The 18,968-nt window shown below is 51.3% G+C and overlaps 1 protein-coding gene across 1 annotated transcript; it reads right to left on the reverse strand.

Annotated features, from left to right (window-relative positions):
• Positions 1-5,893: 5,893 nt before the first annotated feature.
• On the reverse strand, positions 5,894-18,917 carry LOC104553740 (T-box-containing protein TBX6L). Its single transcript, XM_010196495.2, has 9 exons — positions 18,837-18,917; positions 14,490-14,634; positions 13,446-13,548; positions 12,836-13,000; positions 12,348-12,494; positions 11,779-11,849; positions 10,616-10,707; positions 9,708-9,900; positions 5,894-9,076 (listed from the first exon to the last, which is right to left on the reverse strand). The coding sequence occupies exons 1-9, from the start codon at positions 18,850-18,852 to the stop codon at positions 8,650-8,652; spliced, it is 1,359 nt and encodes a 452-aa protein (XP_010194797.2). The 5' UTR covers positions 18,853-18,917; the 3' UTR covers positions 5,894-8,649.
• Between the last annotated feature and the right edge of the window lie 51 nt (positions 18,918-18,968).

Here is an 18,968-nt window from a genome sequence, read left to right on the forward strand (position 1 = left end):
CGCAGCTGCCAGCACTGGCCCCAACAGGAGCCCTAGACAGGGCCACAGGGTCAAGGCTCCTCTTGCCAAGGTGCCCACATAAGGCAAAGGCTCCTGTTACCAACCACAGCAGGAGCAGACAGGCATCTGGGGACCCTGCAGGGAGGGGACCCCCAGCACCCACCCCGGGCTCCCGCTGCCTCCCTGCCAGCCTCTCCTTCCCCACCTCGGTTCCATTTTCATTACTGTGGTAAAAGGAGATCAACTGCATCTTTACAATATCCCCCTCCATAAAACTAATAGGCTGGGCAATTGGGACTGCCCTGTGAAGTACTTTATAGTCTGGACTTGAGGAGTTTGTGCTGCAGCTCACAGGCTGTTCCAACCCCAAATCCCAGCAGCCACCGAGCTCTTTATCCCCACCACCCCCCTTTTGAGCTGGGAGCAGCATGAGGATGAGCACAGGCCTGCTGCCTTCGCCTGCCTCCCACCACTCAGAGCCCAAGGGGTTCCAGCAGCACAAAGCTGCCAGGAGCATCTGCAGGGACCCGGGATTCTTCTTCCCAGGGCACTGTGACCCAGCTCTGCCCTGACTCTGGGAGCTGTTAAACCATCAGGGTGAGCCACAGGCCAAGACACTGGCTGCAGCTCCAGGCCCAGGCAGAGGCCAGGGAGTTCCTTTGTAAATACTTCACCGTTTGCTTCATTTGCAGTTGAAAGCAGGAGCTCACCCCAGAGCAGACAGCCCCTCTTGACACCACGATGGCAAAATCTGCTCAGCTCTGTAAAAGTCCCTTCCCTCCACACTGACACCTCTGTTTGTTTGGGGAGATGGAGGTGACACATTTGGTGTGACCTGGAGCCCTGTTTTGGAGGTACCTGTCAGGGCTTGAGGGGGGACTCAAGCTCTTGGGGCTGCACCCCCAGTGTAGGTCAGACCTAAACTCCACCGGAGCGTCTGGAGCAGCAACTGCACAGCCACCCCGGGACAGCAGTGGCCAAATGGACCTTCCTTCTTCCTCATGCACAAAGGAGCCCGAGAAAAGTGTCCTTTAATGGCTCCCTCCTCTGTTAAACCTTCCAGGGGAAATGAGCACAAATGGACATCCGTGGCACCCAGGGGATGGAGCCCCAAAGGACTCAGAAGGGGGTTAATGAGTTTGTTGAAATCCTTTTCTCTTTGTTACCACCTACAGCTCCCAGCCTTGACAAACAGCTGGGCAAAAGGATCTCTGCTGAAAATCAATGCTCTTTAGAAGCAAGAGCTAAAGATCCTGCAAGGAGGATCCTGTTGGGAAATAAAGTGAAGGTGGCTGTTCCTCTACCATTAGGGTGGAAGACAAATGGGAGATGAGAAAGCAAAAGGTTTCCAGGTCTCTATAAAAGTCAGAAGGGAGATAAAGAGCCTATTTCTCCCTTCTGTGGTTTACTGTCTAATCTCTCTTTGCGTTCGTGCCCCCACTCACCTCCCAGGACAGAGTCATGTTCAGATGTGCTGAAAAGCTTAACTACCATTTGTAAAAGTGACTCAAGATGCCCAGATCCTGAGTGCCAGAGTGCTGCTGCTGGTCCCTCCGAGAGGATGCCTCTGCACAGAGCTGCTGCAGGCAGGTAACACACACACATGCTGGGCGGAGGGGGCAACACCAGAAACCCCCACAGCCCCATGCACTTCCCTCCTTAGATTGACTTCAGAGTGTATTCACTCCAGAGAAGTTTGTGAAACAACCCAGCCCCGTCCCACTGCCCTGCAGCAGAGTTGGCCCCTGCCCAAGCGAGACGTGGCCCTGATGACACTTCTGCCACCTCCACTGCAGCTTTAGGGTTAAAAAGCAGCACTGCAGCTGAGTGACTACCATGGGCAGCACTTTGGACCCAAAATTTCTTCAAGTACCTGGCTTTAAAGTTGGGACTAACTTCATTTGGACTCCACATGGGAGCTTTGGGCTGACCTGGGGGAGACAGAAGAGAGAACGGCTCCAGCTTCATGACCAAAAGTCTCCTCCTTAAACCAAGGATGAGATTCCTTTGCTAGACACAGGATGAGCTGCCCTCCCCACCTTCCATCCTGCCCAGTGACATTTGTATTTCAAACTAATTGCTGCGACATCATGGATCCTGCCCAGCCGTCTGGAGCAGCCAGCACCCTGTGTGCCGCAGACACTGTGAACTCATCTCCAGCCAGCGCCAGGAGGGATCCAACAAGCTGAAGCAGTATTTTACTGCTGAAGTGTAAAACCTGAGAATAAACAAGCACCAAAGTGCTACTGATCATTAAAGCAGATGGGAGCCCTGTGGCCTCCTCCCACAGCCAAGAGCCGCTGCTGCGCCGCAGGAAACAGGAACCGCTGAGCTCCATCCGGAGCAGCGGCCATGGGCAGCCCCGGCTGGACAGCCCCTGCCTCACAGCACCTGGGGGCAACCAGGAGGGACAGAGACACTGTCACTCCTGGGAGGTGAGAATAAGCAGCCTGTCCAGGGCCAGTCCCACTGTGCAGGAGCTGTGGGATGGGGAGAATCACAGGCCAAATTGCCCACACACAGAGCAGGGACTCGGCTGCATTTCAACAGTGTCTGCTCAAAGGTGTGTCAGAACCATTGCAGGGTCTGGCTGCCCCTGGGCAGTTCAGCTCCTGGATAGTGGATCACCCAAAGCAGCCCAGGTCTGACTGTATTTCCTGACCCACCAGTGCTTTCTGGCAGGAGCAGCTCAGTTCCAGAGTGGGAAGAAGCCAGAGACCATTTCCTCTCCTTCCTAATCAGCTCACTCATTGCAGAGAAATGTGCTGTGAGAACATTCCCAAATCCTGAGTGCTGGAAACTGCCCATCAGAAATAGCTCCCTCCCGAGCACCCCAGGCTGCAGCCTGAGCTCAGCTCCCCGCCCAGAAAGAAGCTTTGCACCTTTGTCTTCAAGCCACATCTTTGTGTCAGGGAGCCCTCTCAGCAGTCCCAAAGCAGAATGGGGCCAGGGTGGACCTCCCAGGCTGCCCCGAGCTGGAGAAGAGAGCAAATGGAGCAGGAGATGCTGGAAAAGCAGAGACAGATGCTTTTACACTTCAAAGGGAAGGGGGCCCTGGGAGGCTTTCAGGAACATGCACAAATCGATAGACTCCTTTTAAACACCGAGCACATTTGCTCCAGTGTGAGACAACAAGTCCCTGAGGACCAGGCAGGACAGGACCCTCACAGACATGGGGGCAGGAGGACACAGGGATGAGGAACATGTGGCACAGCTCCACAGAGGACTGCCAGCCCAGGCTGAGGAGTGCAAAGCCAGCTGTCCTGGCCAAGCTTTCTCATCCATGATTTCCAAAATGTCTCGTGTCCCCAGGGGCCCAACACATTAGTGTCATTCAGCCCACGTCAGCGTGACGCTCAGCACGTCCCTTTGGTAGACAGGAGGAGTTGATCACAGCCACTGCACGGCTCAGATCCCTGGAGCAGGCTGGCTGGGGATGCCCTGAAGGATGCAGGAGGGCTGACTTACACTTCCCAGGTCTGTAACAGTTCTCATTTCCCCGCTTACCCAAAAACACTGCTGGGTGGCACCTGAGCTGCTCTGCACAGCCCTGCCCAGAGCCCCTTCTAGGTGCTAAAACTGAGCCCAAACCAATGGTGAGCGAGCCAAGGGCTGGGCAGCACCAACAACAGAGCAGCGAGGGATGAACCCTGCAGCATGAGTGAATCAGGCCCAACCCACCCCCACATGCTCTGCCCTGACCCATCCCCAGCAGTGCCCTGCAGAGCTGCCCCAGCGCAGCTGCCCCAGCGCAGCGGCTCCCGCCGAGGCTGCGGCACACAGCTCTGGCTCCCTCCCTGGTGCCGGTGCCCTGTGGCCGCTCAGAGGGGATGGGGAGGCTGACAGTGCCCACACAGCACCCACAGCCATGTTTCACCTCCCAGCCCTGTTTGTACAGCGAGGGGCAGATCCCAGAAGGGAGCGTGGCTGACGGCGTGCCCGTCCTGCAGCACTCGCTACACGCCTTTAGGGAGGCACATTTTCCCTCTTCAGTAGAAACAGGACATAAAACTCTCAGCACATCCCCAAAGCACTACAGTAGAAGGGAATGACGCCCATCCATTACACTCACCAAGCAGGGTGTTGTCTGGGCAGGAACACTGTAGTTGTAGACCTGCACATTCAAAGGAAAAAGCAGCATTACAGAAGTGTCAGCAGCAACCCAGCACCTGCAGCCAAGTGCCCTGTGCCACACACCAAACGCACGTGACTGGAAAGGACCAGCACTGAATCAGGCTGAGCAGTAACACTGCTCATCACAGCCAGAGCCCCTCCTCACCCCTGTTAACGTTCTGTCTGATGCTGTTGCTCAGGCCCAGGTCTTTAGATCACTTCAGCATCTGTTCTGGGCAGTGGACACAATGTGCTGCGGCAAGAAACACTTTCCCAGCTTGTTTCACTTTATCCTGTGAGCAGCTGCTTCTCTCTCCCAGTTCCTCCTGCTCAGATTTGCAGCAGTGTCAGAGCAACATTTAAACCTTATCACACCTCTGCAAGACAGTGAGGGCAGCTCAGCAATGTCTGCTCCTGGAGCCAGGCACAGGACCGAGTCTGGGACGCAGGCAGACACGGGTGCCCATCCCACTGCCCCCAGCTGCCCCTGAGTGCCACAGCCAGGGGGCTTTGGGCAGGGAGAAAGAGCCACACACCCCTTTGTCCTCTTCCCCAGCTGGTGCTGGACAGCTTCATCTGCCCTCTCTTGCTCACAAGGTCCGTGCAGGCTGGGGGTGTGCAGGGAGCGCAGACACCTACCCCCCGTGATAAGGGAGGCAGAGAGCAGCTGAGGTGGCTCCAGGCACGAGCATTTGGCCAGGCCAGCCCCAGCCAGTGTTTGCTGTTGCCAGCCAAATGCTGCAGCCCCCTGCTAAGAGGCTCCTGTGGGATCCCAACTGCAGGCTGGTGAATTAAGTGGCTTTTAAGCTCTGCCATAAAACTCCATTTGACTCAAGAGGATGTTTTTGTTCCTGGAAGGGGGTTTGCACAGCTCACTTGGATTTGCTTACACACCAATTGAGGAAAGGCACTGCAGGAGGCTCCTGGGAGGGTCAGCAGGAGCCAAATGACAGCTCTCCCAGGCTGTGCTGCCACATCCACCTGAGGGAGGCCCACAGCCAGCCTGGCCACCGGCTGTGTGATCTGAGGGGGAAGGTGCAGGTGAGCAGCATTGTCCCAGGCTTGGCCGGGCCACAGAGGCCAATCTGACAGCACCAGGCAGCAAGTCTGGGTTTCACCAGCTGAGCACATTTCCCTCCAGTGCTTGGAGACCAGGTACACTCTTTCTGAAACCAGGCAGGAGCTTCCTCTGCAGAGCCAGAGCATGGGCACAAGCATTGTAGGCCACAGCCTGGGCCAGGGGAGCGGGATGCTGTACCCTAAGGATGAGGGTTCCCAGCCCGGCCCTAGCCTGCAGCTGCTCCTCAGGACATGGCTGCCTGGGGCAGAACTGCAGCACTGGCACCAATGCAATCTTCTGCCATTCCCATCTGCATGGAAGCAGCATCAGACAAGGCTTCAGGCTGCAAAAACCAGCAGGAGAAACCAAAATAAATCAGGACCTTTATTTCCCATAGGAAATTTACCTAGATCCCATTTATAGTCTGTTTGCCCTCATCCCTTATGTAACTCCTCTGCAGAAGAGGTGCAGAAAACACAGAGAAAATAAACAATTTACTGCAAAGAATTAGTGCAAGAGCCTGAGTCAGAGGGAGCAATGAAGCGGATAACCAGAGGCTGGCTGAACACTGCCAACATCAACAGCCTGTCAGGCATGCACAAACTGGCCCCAGGTAACAGCACTCCGGTGGAGGCACTGGTGTGCTTGAAGGAGATGCACAAAACCCACACTTTAGAGTTTATTTTATTGCTGTTAATGGCCTGCCTTCCACATGTCTCATTTCCCTTTATTGAAGCTGTCAGAGAGGCAGTACATTACCTGGCACGCGTGCAAAACCAGCGCTGCAGTCCGGCTCATACAGACTTTCAAATGCCACAGCTGAAGAAAACAAGATAGTGGGAACTGCAGAGGAGGGAGGGCAGCGGCAGAGTCCAGAGCACACACCTACAGGCACCATCTCCAAAGGCTTCACAAAGCAGCCCAGCCACAGTCTCCAACCAGAGACTGTAAAAGTGCTTTTCTAAGCGAGATGATTCACTGGAGAAGGGCACGGAGTCCTGCGCACCTGAGGGCATTCACCAGAGTGACTCACAGCTGTGCTAGGCACAGGGCTGTCTCTCCCCTGGTGCAGAGCTGTCTGCCAAACCTGCCCCACCACAGGCCCCAGGGGCAGCAGCACTTGCAAGGCTACTCTGAGGGTTTGTGAAGAACAGCTTTACACCCATATTCACCCAGGAGTTTCCACCTGCTGCCCAATTCCCAGCTACACTCACCACAGCACCATTTTCATCCTCCTTAGCACTCTGTGACAGAGGGAAATACAACCCAACTTCAAAGACACAGATCTAACCCAGGAGGCTGTGAGGTAATGCATTGTCTTCTCCTTCCTGGTAAGCATGGCACTGCCAGCCCTCAGAGGGGGCACGAGGGCTGCCTTGGGAAGTCCCACCCTGGGGCCCTGCCCATGGGGCTCAGGCCCCAACTCCCCAGCAGCCTCTTCATCTGATTTCCAAGCTGTGGGAAATGGTGGTGGCAAAATCAGCTACTCACAATGCTTTTTCATCCAGAGAGCCTTTTACACCTGACCTGTCTTCATGCAGCTGGTGTTTGGACAGCAGGAAATCGCAATTTTCTGGGGCCATAAACAATCTCCTCCCCATTTTTTTCTCCCCAGTGTCACTTGCATCCAGCTGCATGTCAGACACAGCAGGCAGCAATCACTGCTGGCCAGGTGCTATCAGAGGGGAGGATGGTGGGTGTCATGGGCACAGACCGTTACTTAAACACTGCACATCATCACATCTTGTGGAGCTGAGGGAAGGGCTTGGCTGCTCTGTACATATCACAGTTGTGGTACAAAAGCAGTTAGTAATATCCTATTTAAATAAAGAAGCAATCACTGTAGTTGTTTCACAAACGTTTAGGGCTACTTTTCAAAGTAATTTTAAACAACAACAAACATGACTCGACACCTCTACCTACACACAGTGTGACCTGCTGCCTGAACAGCTCAGTGCACAGTCACAAACCTGCCCAGGGCTGCTCAGGGACAACATCTGCTGCACACATGTCACACAGAGGAAGCCACGTGGCACATGTGCTCAGTGACACCCCTCACTGCCTGCCCACGGCTACAGGCCACACAGCACTGCATTCAAAGCGTGACAAGGAAACCTTCCCTAAATAACACCTAGGAACATGTCTGTCCTCCCTGAGAAGCAAAAAGTCTGTCTCAAACAAGACCCTGTTGCCAGGGCCATTCTGCCCCTTGGGCAAACAGGGATGACTCCTCCTTCTAAAACAAAGATGCAAAGAAATCCCATCTGCAACGCAGCACACAGGCTGCTCCTGGCAGAACCACCCCTGCCCATGCTGGACACACAGGAGGGAGCTGACACTGCTCTGGGGCAGTCAGATCCCTGCAGTCTGCCCCAACAGCAGCAGGATGCCTTTCCCAACCGGCCTGGGAGGTGCTCACACAGCAGCTCTGCAGCACCAGCTCCCTGCCTAAGGGTATGAATTGAAGGATATGCCCAGGAGCAGGGGACAAGTGTCAGCAGACAGAGGTCATTCAAAGCAGTGCGGTGACCAGCACTACAGGCTGTATCCTCCAGGGGGGTGGGAGAGGGGGGAAGAAGGAAGAAATTTGAAGTGAAAGATCTCTTTTCCTTCAAAAGGAAAAGGTCAGAGTGACCCCAATAGCACTGGTGTCTATGGCTGTTTCTGACAGTCCCAGGCCTTTGGAAGCCCCAAGAGCATCCCCCACACTCTGTTAACAGCCTCCCTCCAGCATGAGCAGAAAGAGGAGTTTCACTGACCTCAGATCTAGGGGTGACAGGAGAGGGTGGGCAGAGGGGACACAGCACACAGCCTTGCTGCTGCCTCTCCTGCACAGGACAAGTTCCTCCCTGCCTGCACGACTCACTGCCGAGTTCCACACACATGCATTGCTCTGCATTTGGTTTGGTTTGCTGCTGGAAGGAAGGCAAGACTCTAGCTTTGGTCGGACTACACTAAGTGAGGAAACTGCTCACGGAGGCAACGGGATTGCTTGTTCTGCTCATCTTTGTCATAGTTCTCTACAGCTCCTTGGCCACCTGGGTGGCTTAGTGAAACTCAGCCCCTGTCTCCTTGCACACACGTCCTGGGAGGATGGGATTTTGGAAATTGCCAAAAGCGAGATGCAAACCAGCCTAGGACTGGGAGTTTGTCGGCTCTTGAAATACTTGCTCTTGAAAATGCTCTTGCAGCTCCTGTGGTTTCCCACTCCTGCTGGGAACAAACAACACTGCAGAACACACATTCGGCCAGACCCACACTGACACGGCTGGAGCAGCCACCAGTTTAGCACTGCTTGTGAAATATGGCGAGGGTGTTGTGCAAGGAGACAAGGAAGTGAAGGTGTCCACGCTACCTCTTGCAGCAACACCTCTTTGCCTAGCACAGGCAAGGCTTCGACAGGTCCACACCCCAGAGCAAAGCCGATCTCATTTACAATTTTCTTTCAGTTCTTTCACGGGGAAGCGCTTCCCTGCTCACCAGCAGGCATAGGGGAACAGAGGGTACTGGCTCCACTCTGCCACGGCCCCGTGGGCATGTCCTGCAGCCCCCTGTGTGTTGTACTCCGTGGAGAAGGCCGAGTAGCTCATGGCGCGGTACTGGCTGTGGGCCGGCACCATCCACTGCCCCAGGCCCTGCTCGGGGCCGTACGGGCCGTACATCGGTGCCCGGGCCCCGGGCTTCCCCACCGAGTCTAGGGCCACGTTCACCACTCCTGTGTAGTCCTGGGGAGGAGGCAGAGGCGGGGGCAGCGGAGGCAGGTTGCTGAAGCCCTCGGGGAGCTGCTTGGAGTCGTGCTCGGGCACCGTGGCGAGATCCAGCGGGTGGCACCGTGCCCGGAAATCGCTGCCGGCCGGGCCGTCGCGGGGGGGAAGCTGCTGGCTGTCCCCGGCCTCGTGGAACCTGACCCCAGGGCAGAGAGAAGAGCGAGTCAAACCCATGGCAGAGGGAAACCGCTGACAGCCCACACAGATCCCTCAGGGACAGGCAGGGCCTCTGCCAGTGTGCCCTCTTCCCCTGCCTACTGCTTCACCTTGCTGCTACTGTGGAGGTCAGTCCATGTCTTACTGTCACTCACACAGATCTCGGCGCCAAGGAAGGTAAGGCCAGACTGCCCTAGTTCTTGCTCAGTTCTAGCCTGGGCTCACAGTAACTCAGGTCTGAATTTGCAATAAGAAGGAGGGAGAAAACATCACTGGAGTCCTGCCAGTCCCCCAGCTCACTTCCTCCAAAGGCCAGGCAAGCTGTGTGGTACATGGAGCTTGCTGGGAGAGCATCCAAGGACAGGGAAATGAAGAGAGTTACTGAGAGATGAGTATGGCCTGAGTCTGTGGGTTTGGTGTCCCTCAAAGGCTTTGCTGTGGAGCTATCTCCATGCTGATCTAGCACTCATTGCCCAGGTACACTGCCCAACAGAAAGGCATCCTTCCTTACCCCCACTGACTGTTCTTCCCAGGACACACCGAGCAGAAGAGGAGGAACCTCATGAGTCCAAGGGCAGCTTTGGACATCAGCAGCAGGAGGTGGGACTCACCGGTACGTCTGGTAGGATGGAGTGGGCACTTGCTGCTCCCTGGGCAGAGCCTCCCTCTGGTCGGCAGGCACTGGTGACGCTGCAGGGAAGGAGCTGCTGCCGCTCTGCTCTGACACCCAGAAGGGGAATCCACTGCTCACCACCACGGGAGTACCCTCCTCCTTCACATCTGCATTCTCATCCTTCTCAAAATCTGACTCACGGTGTGGAAAGGAAAGAGTGGGAAAGAATGAGAAGTGAGGAGAGACAAAGCTCACAATGGTCTATTGGCAGCTGCATTCATCACAGGATGGCAGATGGAAACACACCAACACCTCTTCTGCAGCCACACTGCCTTAAGGGACTATCCCTTTACAGCTTTGTTCTGCCCTTACACAGTGGCTCAGTCCTCCCCTGTCCTCCCTCCTCAGCTGTGCTACTGCACTGTGAACTGCAGCAAGGAAGGATCAGGAATAAAACCCGCCCAAACAGAATGAGTAAAGATTTAAATACTTCTTTCAAATGGTATCAGTTCCCACCTCTGCATCCCAACCAGCTGCACAAACAGCACTCCTGGCACAGCAGCAACAGTGAGAACCAGGAAGCAAGCAACAGGGGATACTGCAAGCTCCTGTCTCTATTGAAGTGTTGTGAAAGCAGAGCCCACGGTGACACGTGGCCACAGAGCATGGCCAGGCTGAGAGGCTGGTGGGAGAGCTAATGAATCAGTACTGACAAGCCATTTGTGAGCAGCCTCCTGAGGATCATTCCCAAACAGTCAGAGACTCAAGGCCACACACAGCACTCATTAGGAACTGCACCCAGGCCACTCTTCCCCAGAGAGGGGAATATGTTGCTGTTTCTCTCCCCTCCTGTGGCCTGGGCGCTGTTTGGAAATCCTCCTCTGGGTTTGTTGTGATCAATATTACCACGTTCCTCAGCACCAGGCTCCTTTTCCTCAGGCAGCTTCCTCTTCTGGCCCTTGGCTGGACTGGGCTTCTGGCATTTGGCTCGTCCTTCCCTGGAACGACACGAGACACGAGGGCAGCTTGTACATAAGCTTTTTGCCTGGATCAGAACACGAGGGTTGCTGGGACAGATGGGATGAGCCTCTCTGACACTGAGCACAGTGCCCTGCCAGCCCTGGGGGAACATGCCTGCTCTGAAGCACCACGGGTCAGCCACGGCAGCGAGGCCCTGGCCCTGCAGCACAGGGCAAGTCCAAAGCAGGGCTGCAGCTCAGCGTGGGGCACACACCCCCTGCACCCGAGGGTGGGCACCGGCTCTGCACGTGCCCTCTCAGCTTGGCTGCAAGAGCTACACACACAGTTCTGTATGCATTGAGAGGGGCTTTTGCTTGAAAGCAGCTTTTTCCTCCATGACAAATGAGCCTAAGCTTAGTCACAAATGATTCCATTAGGAGGAGAAAGAAAACCCACGGCGTCTGCAAGGTTTAAGTAACAAAGTCAATTTTGGAATTTTTAGTCAGGAAATGAGATTTTTTTTTTTTCAGGCATAAAAACAAAATCTCAGATATTTTCATAACATTTTTCTGCTTGGAAAAAAAATCCCTCTCTATTGCCAATCTATGGTTAAGCTTTTCTTCATCTCATCCACTGTCTGCCCTCAGATCAGACACAAGATCTCGCTGGTGCTGGCATCCATCTTCCTGCTCACAGACACATCTCCTGTTGAAAGAGATACTTTCCCACACACAGGGAAAGTGGATGAGGGAGCCTCCAAATGTCAGAATCCAGTTGATCTCAGAGAGACACAGTGATCTGCTGCAGACTCCTGTTATCACTGCTATTCACACATCAGACTCCAGTGTAGCTCCAACTCCCAAGCGAATGCAAGTCTCAAATTTGTCACACCTCCCACATTTCTGTAGGAAATCCTGTGTCTCCTCCCACTCCCCATCTCCCCTGGGAGGAGGCTGCACAGGGGACACCATTCCCAGCCACAGGCAAATGCTGTGTGCACAATGCAGCAGTCCCTGCAGGGCTTGCTGGTGAAGTTTTGCTCATTGGCCGTAAGTAAAACTCCCAAGTGAACTCCAGTTAAGAGTAAATTAAGATGACAAAATAGTTACCTTCGGGTGTTCTTCCCATGCTCACGGAAACCTTTAGCAAATGGATTGTTGTCTATCTTGAGCTTTGTAATCTTAAAGTAAAAAGGAGTAAGATTCAGTGTCATGTTGATTGGTTGGGTTTCAAGACTTCCACCTCAGTATTTATCACAACAGATTGTCTGAGGGTTTTGGGCACAGCCCTGCCACAGTAACAGCTCTCCCAGGAACTGACACACACAGGCATGACTCTGCCAAGGTCAGCAGGAATTTAGGTGGGACTCATCTGACTAGAGAAATACACAGGGTCAGTATCTATCTCTGGACTTTTGCCCAATCTTTTTACTGCATTTAGGGTTCTGCTCATCACTGACAGCACACTTAATGCAATTAGTGACTCATCCTAGAGCAGATGTTTTCCATAGGAACAGTAATGTGCCTGTTTCTTCCCACCCAGGAAGGTCCACCACAGGTGCCCAGATGAGCAGCCTGGAAGGAGACACTTTCCTTTACCAGATTTCTAAAGAGAGTATTTTCATTTGGTGTCAGTATTTTAGTATTGAGAGTCCAAGAGGAGTATTTGCATGTTGTACCTGCTCGTTCTGGTAGGCAGTAACAGAAGTGAAGACAGTCTCAGGGAAGCTGAAGACTTGGAAGATGCTCCAGCGGACACTGAAGAGATCATCTGCCTGCACAATGTGGAAGCGAGGCTTGTAACGGTGCATGGAGTGGAGGATGATCTGGCACAGACACAGACAAAAGAGAGAGTTTCCATCTGCAACCACTGCCAGCACACTGTGCAAAGTCTCCTGAGGAGATTCCAGGACATTCATTTCACAGCAGGGATGCCTGCCTGGGGCTGGTGTCTCCACTGTGCCTCTGCAGTGACAGTGCAGACTAAAGCCTTCCCTAGCAGGAAGCTGAGAGGGCACAAGGGCTGGGCTGAGGAAGGTAGAAAGGGCACTTGGATACATTTTAACTGCCACATGATCTAATTCCTCACAAGTCACACTTATTTCCCATAACTTCCATCTGCAATGAATTCCAAGAGAGCACAGCACAAAGGCCAGCTACAACCTACATGCCCATGTTGGTCCAGAGTGTTGTTGGTGAGCTTCAGTTTCTGGAAGGAGACAGGTTCTTTCATCCAGTGACTGCCAGGAGCTGGGGAATCTGGATGGACGTAGGTGCGACAGGGGAGCTGGGGCTCTGCTTTTCCAGCAACTTCCCACTGGTCTTTATTCCACTGTGAAGGGAGAGACAGAAATCTAGAGCTTAAGAAAAACCCTAATCTCATTCCAGGAAAGCCCCAGCAACTTTGCTTCACTGTTAATTTAGTGGACTGCTCTGAAGCACAAGTAGTAGATTCTCTCTTCTGAGCCATGATTGTGTCACCAAAAGAGCTCCAAGTTTAGACCTCATTTTTCCTCTTTCTCTCAATGACTGTCAGAGAAGCCTGACATGAATCATGATTAAAACTGTACCACTTACAATGAAAATCACTTACCTTTCCAGCTGCTCCCCAAGCAGAACTGACAAATAACTCCTGAGGGGCATAAAAGCCACCATTTACTTCAGAACTTTGTCCAGAGATAATGCTGTTTATCAGCCTGGCCAGTGAAGCACAAAGACTACTCCATCTCAAAAACAGGCAGTAGGGCAGCATAACTTCTACCATTTACAGTACTTACCTTGTACCTGAAGTTGTCCATTGGCACAAAATCTACGAGCATGAGGTACTTGGCATATGGGATTAAGCCAGAGACTTTGATTTTGCATTGTGGAAACATCCGTCTGGAGGGGAAATGAAACAGCCAGCATAAGGGTTTCTCTATGAAGAAGATACCACTCAATGATCAAGCAGCCTGGCATGTTTACTCACTACTGTGCTGGTAACATCACTTCTACAGGGCCACCACTGAACATTTTGGCATTTTCATGGTGTACCACCTAGCCCTATGGGTTTGAGTGGAATAGGCACTAACAGGGCAGCACTCACTGAAGGCCTAACACTGTTACTGCCCTTGTTCTGATTGCTAACACAACAGTGGGAAACTTTAAATAGTCCCCAGCCTTCTGTAGCTATCGCAGGCCTGGAGGATAGATGAGAGCATTTTCTGGGACTGGTAGAATGTGCTCTCACCTCAGAGCAGGTGCAGCTTTCCATTCCAGCACTCCCTGCCACCACTTTCATCTTCTGACTCTGCAAAAAATCTCTGACACTTACCTCCCTACCCAAGGGGATTATTTCACCTCACAGCAGCTTCGACATCATGCATTACAATTTCCCTATTTCATCTTCTTTCACTGCAAGCTCCCCAGTGCATGACTCATTTAAACTTCAGAGCAGTCTGCACACACAGCTCGTTACTATTCTACACCACGTTCCTGACTGCAAAGGCAGGCTCAAGCCCAGGCACTTGCTGCTCAAGTGTTGCTGCCTAGGACTGAGGTGAAGGAAGCCCAGGGCGCTTTCCAGAGCTGCCTCACAGCAACAGCAGGAGCATCAGTGCTAAGTGGTGAGAAAAGCACACAAATATCTCCCACAGGGACCTTGTGCACTGCAGTTTGGACTTCTGAGACATTCTCAAAGTGCAATTATTCTGCCAGAGACAGGGAGTTGTGTGTAACTGGCTACAAAACTAGTTTAAGGGCCACCATTCAAAAAGTGACCACTTGGAGACTTTGTCAGTAGCTTGCTGGGGAGCAGAGTGGGCAGCTGTCCTGCCTCTCACCTGCCAGACTTGGTGATGATCATCTCAGTCCCTATCTGGTGGAACTTCATCCAGAGATCCATGTCCTCCAGGGTGACCACAATGGAGCTCTGCGGGTAGGGCTCCAGGCTGGGGGAAGGAAGTGCCTCACACGGCGCTTTCACGTCTGCCAGGAGAGAGAAGGGTCACTTCAGAGGGTCAGGAGGGGAGCTGGCAGGAGGCAGCTCCTGCTCAGGGACAGGGTCTGGAGACACAGTGCCTGCCAGCTCCAGCTCCCTGACCTACTGTAGCAGAAGGGTGAGCACATCCCATCCCACACTGGTGTGCCCTGAGCTCACCCAAGAAGCTCTCAAGTACCGCTGAGAACTGGGGAGTGTGTGCCACAGTTAACCTCTTAAAGAAAAGCCATTTGTCCTCCAAGGCTTTTGTTACTCGCTGGGCTCAGAGGAACAAAAGCTTTCCCAACAGGTTTGTTTTCAGCTGATGCATTTTTTTCAGGATTTGTATGTTGCACAAACTCCACCTGACTTCCCTTGTTCCACAACTCCTGCTGGAGGGCAGCCACAATGCACTTTCATTCCTGTTCTGGCATGATCAGGGTTTACTTTACCAAGAGAATAAAATGAAAGCTGGAAGGACTTGGTAAGATTTTAAGTGTATCAGTGGGTAATGGGAGAAAGTGACATATAGGTGGTAGCAGAGGTGAAAAATCTCTCCAGAGGACAAAGAAGGGACAGACTGAGGACTCAAATGCAAGTGAAGGCAAGAAAAGGAGGTGACAGAGCCAGACCATGGAATGTTCTGAAAAGACAATGGCTGGTCTGAGCTGGGCTCAGAGATGGAGACCACGGAGGAGCCTGTGATGGCAGGGGAAGGTGCTTTTTCAGGAACACACCACAGCACAACTGAGGAACACTTTCACCTACAGGCAGAGGACTGACTCTCGCCCTGAGGAGGAGGAAAGGGAAGCTATTCTGGAGGAACCCACTTTGGTATTGATGGTACCTACCACCTCTGTGAAGCTGTTTGGATTAAAAACCTCCCACAGGTTACTCTACTGTAACACACAAGATTGCTTCTGCCATATTGAGAAACCCAGGCAAAAAAAACCCCACCAGTTTAATTTTAGGTGTAAAGGCAGTATGGGTAGTGGTGGACTGCCAGGCTGCAGCAGCAGTGGCCAGAACTCAAGGAGGTGGTGGCACTCCCCCAGCAGTGCTGTTGGCTTGTGCTGCACTGAGGCATTACCAGCCCTGCATGGCTCTGTTCAAAGGGAGGTTTTTCTGCCTCTCAGTCTGATCAGATCTTATTTAGAAATAAAGGAATTTTCAGCTTGTTACAGCTTTGCCAGTAACATCCTCCAAAGAACAAGCATGAAAAACAGACAACTCTCTCCAGAGAAATTACCTTTTTTTTTTGTTCAGAAAGCAATACCTTTCCAGAAAAACAACCCAAAGTGAGTCCAAGGGAATCTTCTCTCAGGATGAGGAAGTAAAAAATATTTTAATACCATTTTGTCAGCTTGTAAAGGCTCTTAGGCATTTAAAAAAAAATATCCTCTACCCTTTTTTCTGCTTTGATCCGACATTAATGAACTGGCTAAGAAGTGACACCTAGTTTGCTCACTAAGATTAGCCTGTTAACATCTTCCTACTAAAGCTTCCCCCATATCCTCTTGCAAAGACATGAAAGCTGCCATGAGCCGATGCATTCAGTAGCTCAGTGCAGCACATGTATCAAAAGGAGTTACAATAAAATTGGGCTGATTTCCCACAGGAGTCATCTAGTCACAAATACATGCAAACAGATTTTGACTAGCTAGACAGATGCTGGCTCCATCCCCAAATGAATTCCACAATTAACATTTTTGTAAGCAAATTCCAATGCCATTAAATGACACTACAACCAGGCAGATCTCAGGAGTCCTTACTGAGGGGAGATTTCCAATGAAATCAAGAGGAACTGAAGTGAAAGGAGTTCAATACTGAATTAAAAATCAAAGGCAGATGTTAAAAACCTGTTTCTTTACCAAACTGAGTCGCAATGCACCTGTGTGAGCAGAGATGCTGCAGGAGACAAAGAGCTGCGCACACAATAAACACTGCAGCAAAGATTTTAAAATGTAGTTAATGTCTCTCACTCTGCAGGTTTTGTGTGCACAGTTGGAGGCTGAAAAACAGGACATTAACAGTCTGCATGAGGATTTGGGCCCCAGCAAAGGTGTGAGCTTGCTAATGGATCCCCACAGCTGACTAGAGTGGTGTGCAGTCAGCATCAGCGGGATCTGCAGTGGTGGATTCCTCTGTAGGAACCACTCTGGAATTTCTGTGCAGAGCCAAAGGCTGGTCTGCAAGGCACTTCAAACCCACTCACCATTTGTGCCTCTGATACTAAGGCCAGGCCCCACACATCTCCCCCCAGACGCATCTCCAGCTGGGAGACGTTTCTGGCAGCGCCTCCAGCACCGAACTGAACTTGTGAAAGTTGTACTTCTATTGTTTCCTCTTCTGACTGATTTTTTATTTTAAGCATTATTAGCAAAAGATTTAAACATTTCCCAAGAATTGCAGTTCAAAGCTACTGGTAACAACACACACAGCACCTTTTAAAACACATTCTTTATGCCAAGCTGCAGTTGAAAATAAAGATAGCTGCTATGATAAAGGCACTGAATGTGAAGAGATCTTTAGCCTATTCAATTCTTGACTTTAAAGCCCTTGTACAAATACAAGCAGTTTTCTTATCTAGAATATGCTGTACATTTTTCCTACCTTGGAGATGATGGAAAGGAGAGAAAGAGAAATCAGAGTCAGTTCAGCAACGTTTGCCTGGGAGACAAGATCTTTGGATGGAAGACGCTGGAGTATAATCCACTCATCTAAAGTAGCCTCTCAATTAATTGTCAATTACTGAGACAATGTGCTATGATGTCAGAACATTTGTTTCAACATTCCAAAAATGTATGGGAAATGGTTTGCACTAATGGGAAAACCCAAACAAGGTGTGAGGTGTGCGTCTTGCCTTCACTAAAATCAGTTATCGTTGCATTGGCTGCTGTTGTCTCTGAGTGAAGTCCAACACCATCAGCTACCCAGTGTCCAGGGGCAACACATGCACACCAATATACAAAGCTATCTGAGAAATTAATCTTGCCAACAGCCAAAAACAATCCTCTGTTTTCTGATCTTACAAATGTCAGCAGAAACACCCTGATCCTCTGCAGGGAACTCTGTCTCAGAACCAGAAAGCTTTTTGGCAACAATGGAAGTATGGTGTTTCTACAAATGCAGTGGCTTCGCCTCTCACATGCACCCAGACATCACCTGGAATATTTCTTGTGTGAGGGGCTTACATCAGCAACAACTCAGTAAGAAAATGAGGTGACTTCTGCAATGACTGGAATCTTTCAACATGATAAAATACCATCACACAGTCTGTATTGTCGCTCTTTTGCTTTTCAACCCAGAATTCTCTTCAATCAGATCAACACAGCACAGACTGCTCCACAAAAACCCCAAACAGGGAAGGTGGGAATTATCTGAGCCACAGCACAAGTATTTTGCTTGTGAACGAAATGCCTTCTCTACCTTGCAGAGGTAGAGAAAGGAGGCTGAGAACACCCAACCATCTATGATATGTACATATGAATTGCACACCTAAACTAGGTAAATAGTTGTTCCCTTCCCATGCAGGGTGAAATCCAAGACTAAACTTTGGGTTCAGTTACATTGAGAAATGCACTGCCTCTGGACTGGCCCTTAATTTTCCAACATAATCTGTCACTCCATGTGTGATCATGCCCCACACAGATGTTAACAGCATGTTAACAACAGGTCGATGAAGAAAAACGTATATAAAATCCTAAGGAAATCACAAAATCCTGTGTTTGGTAGAGGTGGAGTGTGCCTGCCTGGGGTTTACACTTTCAAAGGGCAGAGAAAAAGTGAGATAAACCCCAGTAACTTGTAGCAGAACTACTGCTAGCAATACAACATTTATTTCCCAATCTGTGGCCTTCAACCTGAAGGAACTCAGGGCACTTTGTAGACAATACAAAAACAACACCTCCAGCCTTCAATGAATGATCTCACTGCACGAGGGGATACAGATTAAGGGAGTTTTGAGCACAATTGTGAATAATTGCTACCTTACAAATGATCTTCCAAGGAACGCTCAAGACCACAATTTCCCATCTATTCCCACACTCCCTCCCCCCCCTTTTAAAAATCCTCTCCAGCCACACACACAACACTATAAATGCTAGCAGCCCTTCAGGACCACTTGTTCTCTTTGTAAACTGATGGTACACTCTTGTGTTAGGTCTCCAATCTTTCCATGCAATAAGGAAGCAGGGAGTCCTTTACTCACCTGGCAAAGCTTGCATTTTTCCATGTACTGGGGAGTCCAGGAGCTTACACGGCTGAGAGTGCCACCAGAGTTCTTCCAAGGAACCCAAAATAGTCCAGTTCAAAAGCAAAAGTCTATTCTCCTGGGGCAAGC

The sequence above is a fragment of the Colius striatus genome, chromosome 17 (assembly GCF_028858725.1).
Source record: "Colius striatus isolate bColStr4 chromosome 17, bColStr4.1.hap1, whole genome shotgun sequence".
In the NCBI taxonomy this organism is placed as follows: domain Eukaryota; kingdom Metazoa; phylum Chordata; class Aves; order Coliiformes; family Coliidae; genus Colius; species Colius striatus.